At 35.6% G+C, this 3,203-nt stretch overlaps 1 protein-coding gene across 1 annotated transcript in view; it reads right to left on the bottom strand.

Moving 5' to 3' along the window:
* Window positions 1-969, bottom strand: part of IHO1 (interactor of HORMAD1 1) — a 91,598-nt gene extending 90,629 nt beyond the window's left edge. The window contains exon 1 of the mRNA XM_007955326.1: window positions 914-969. Coding sequence (XP_007953517.1) covers window positions 914-969 — 56 coding nt within the window. The remainder of the gene's footprint in view (window positions 1-913) is intronic.
* Between the last annotated feature and the right edge of the window lie 2,234 nt (window positions 970-3,203).

Raw genomic sequence — 3,203 nt, 5'->3', positions numbered from 1 at the left:
TAAACTGTGGTCAATGACATGAGACAAAGTATATGTGAACTGCTGTATGGAAAGTGAATTTGCTCTGTAAATCTTCACCCAAATCACAATAAAAAAATAATTATAAAAAAAATTGTTTTTGAAGCAAGGTGTCATTTCCTTTCACCATTTTAGTGTCTTGTCCTTGCTTGTTTTAAATACTTCCAGTTGTGGACTTCTAATTTGCTTCCCATGCATATCTATGCCAGTCTTTAAACACCTCATACGTAAAAGGATCGGTGATATTTATAAGAATACAATCACACTTGTAAATAGTGCACAGAGTGTACTATAGAGACAACATCTAAGTAGTTGTTGTTGTTGTTAGGTGCTGTCAAGTAAGCGCCGACTCATAGCGACCTTATGTACAACAGAACAAAACACTGCCTGGTCCTGTGCTAGCCTTACAATCCTTGCTATACCTGAGCCAGTAGTAGACAAGTAAAATACACAGTCTTCAAGTTTTTATTTTAAAAACATATCAACAATTTGTGTTACATAATGCTGCTGTGTAACGTGAGAAAATATGATACTCATTAAAACACACACAAATCACTCCTTTTCCAAATGTTAAACATAAAGAAATTATGTATTCTAAGCCCAAGGAATCTTCATATTATTAATAGAAAACAAAAAGAAATTCTAATAGTTTGGCACAGAGAAGGGCAACTATTTTGGGTCATAAAACTATTTCCTGAGATTAGCTAAGGTAATAAGCTACACACATATATTGTAATATGGGTTGCATAATCATTGCTCAAAATAGCTCTCTGTGACTTCCCTCTTGGACCAAAGAGAATAATTAGCTGGGTTGGAGAAAGAAGAAAGCATGCTATGAAATCAATGCAACTATAAAACCCTCCTAAACCCCAGAGAATATAATCAGAGAACTTACCCAGAGCCTGAAGGAATACTGAGCATCTCTTTGATATTCCAGACATTAAAATCCATTTCTTATGATTATCCTATTAGAAAGAAGGGAGGGATATCAATTAAGGAGATTAATATAATTTTTCCCAAAGATTACTTTACTTGTGACTATTATATGTAGATGAAAACATTTCAGTAGTTTCATTCTCTTTCACTTGGTAAAAATTTCCATTGCCAATATACCAGAAACAGAAATATTCTGCTATTAAATTGTATACAAATTCTCATCCTTCTTAATACCCGGGAAAAAGGGAAAGCCCGAAGACACCTGTGAAATAGTAAATTTGTCTTCTACTCTCTGGCTCGCTTGCCCTTTTCTCTTGCCACTCTATCAATAATTTGTTTTTAGGAAAGGACCAATAAACCTCATATTTCATCACCTGACATGATGAATGACTTAATCTATACCTGTGTCAAGAAAACAAGTTCCTCCAAGACCACTGGATTCTGGAGGGCCAAGAGTTGTGGAATTTGGCAATACAGAAGCTAGGTAAGGAGGGACTGCTTTGGGCAAAAATGCCTTCCCACACCTCTTAGAAGGAGTTGCCTTCTATGCTTACTGCTAAACTAACACGAACATGCATACTATAGTTCATTATAATCATTAAATAGCCTGGATTTTATGGAACAAGCTTAGTTTCAAAGTTTTGTCTCCCTGATTTCATAGTAAAGTTCACATTTATCAGATTATACATTACCATTGTGGGCATCAGAAAGTATGATTCCCACACATATAGTGGACTAAAGACCATCAAACAACAAATACTGTCCTAACACAGACCCAGGTAAAATGAAACAGAAGCAATGAACAGATATCAACATCTTAATACACTTATGCTTATATAACTTAACTTTGTTTACAAAATTATGTTACATTGAAGTTTTCTAATTTTCTAGAAAATCAATGCATTTGGTGTTTATAACCACTTGTTTTTCAAGGAAGTAAGTGCAGACCACAGAATCAGGGGCTAAGGCACTATCATTTATTCAACTTCAACTACATGCCAGACAATTTATATCTGTCCACTCATTTCGTGAGGCAGGTGTTGTTATCCCCGTTTGTAAGTTTGTGAGCCAAGGCTCAGATATGTTAAATTACAAGGCTCAAGTGGTCTCTACTAATTAGGGATAAATAAGTTGTATTCAAGGTAAGCCTAGTGCCAAAGTCCATGCTTTTAACACACCATATTCCTGTTTCTCAACATTGGCTTTGTTCTATGGAACTCCTAGAACCAAGCAGTTCTAAATTTCTTCTTTTATAAACTATGGGGTAATTAACTGAAAGAGTATGGCTTTAGAGGCAACCAAGCCAAGGTTCAGATTTTGATTCCAGTACTTATAAACTAAGGGACTCCTGGTAGCACAGTGATTAAAGCGTTCTGCTGCTAACCAAAAGGTCAGCGGTTTAAACTCACCAGCTGCTCTGTGGAAGAAAGATGTGACAGTCTGCCTCCATAAAGATTACAGCCTTGGAAACCCTATGAGGCAGTTCTATTCTGTCCTGTAGGGTCACTATAACTCACATTCGATTCAATGCCAGTGAGTTTGAGTTGTTTTGTTTTGTTTTACTTGTAAGTTTATGAACTTGGGCAAATCAGTTAACGTCTCTGAACCGCAGTTTCTTAAAGAGTTAAATGAGGGTAACACCTATCTTAAAGAATGAGGGGAGGGATTCAAGATCATGAACATTTAATGCCTGGCATAGACATTCACTAGGTGCTCCTTAATTATTTTCTCAAATTGTGGCTTTCCCACTCCCAGACGAATCCATGGTCTCCTAGGCCCTTCCACAGACACCCACTTTCAATTCAAATAATTCTCATTCATAAAAGATTATAGATTCTTTGAGTCACTCCAGCTGAGAATGGAGTTGCCACAGGGTTGGAAGTAAATACCACAACTAATTATTTTGCCTCAACCCTAGTGAATACAGGATAGGTAATTTCTTCCTTGTAGACTACCTGCAAAGAAGTTCAGTGCAATATTACATTTCCACAAAGCAAATAAATTAATAAAGCATCTCATAGAGATGAAAACTGCAACAGTTTTATTTTAAAAACTGGTAACATTCAATCTTTAAAGTGAGCCACAGTCAAAACAGTGCAGTACTAAACACTAATATTCTAATATACCATATTATCAGAATAAAGAAAAAGAATCATATGATCATTTCAATCAACCCAGAGAAGGCATTTGACAAAATCTAATGCCATTCATGATTAAAAAAAAATAATAATAAAGCTAGGAATAGGAAG

Source organism: Orycteropus afer, unplaced genomic scaffold (genome assembly GCF_000298275.1).
Source record: "Orycteropus afer afer isolate SDZICR_OR568_19922 unplaced genomic scaffold, OryAfe1.0 scaffold00498, whole genome shotgun sequence".
Lineage (NCBI taxonomy): Eukaryota > Metazoa > Chordata > Mammalia > Tubulidentata > Orycteropodidae > Orycteropus > Orycteropus afer.
The sequence above is the reverse complement of the archived record's forward strand: the minus strand, read 5'-3'. Positions and strand labels throughout refer to the sequence as shown.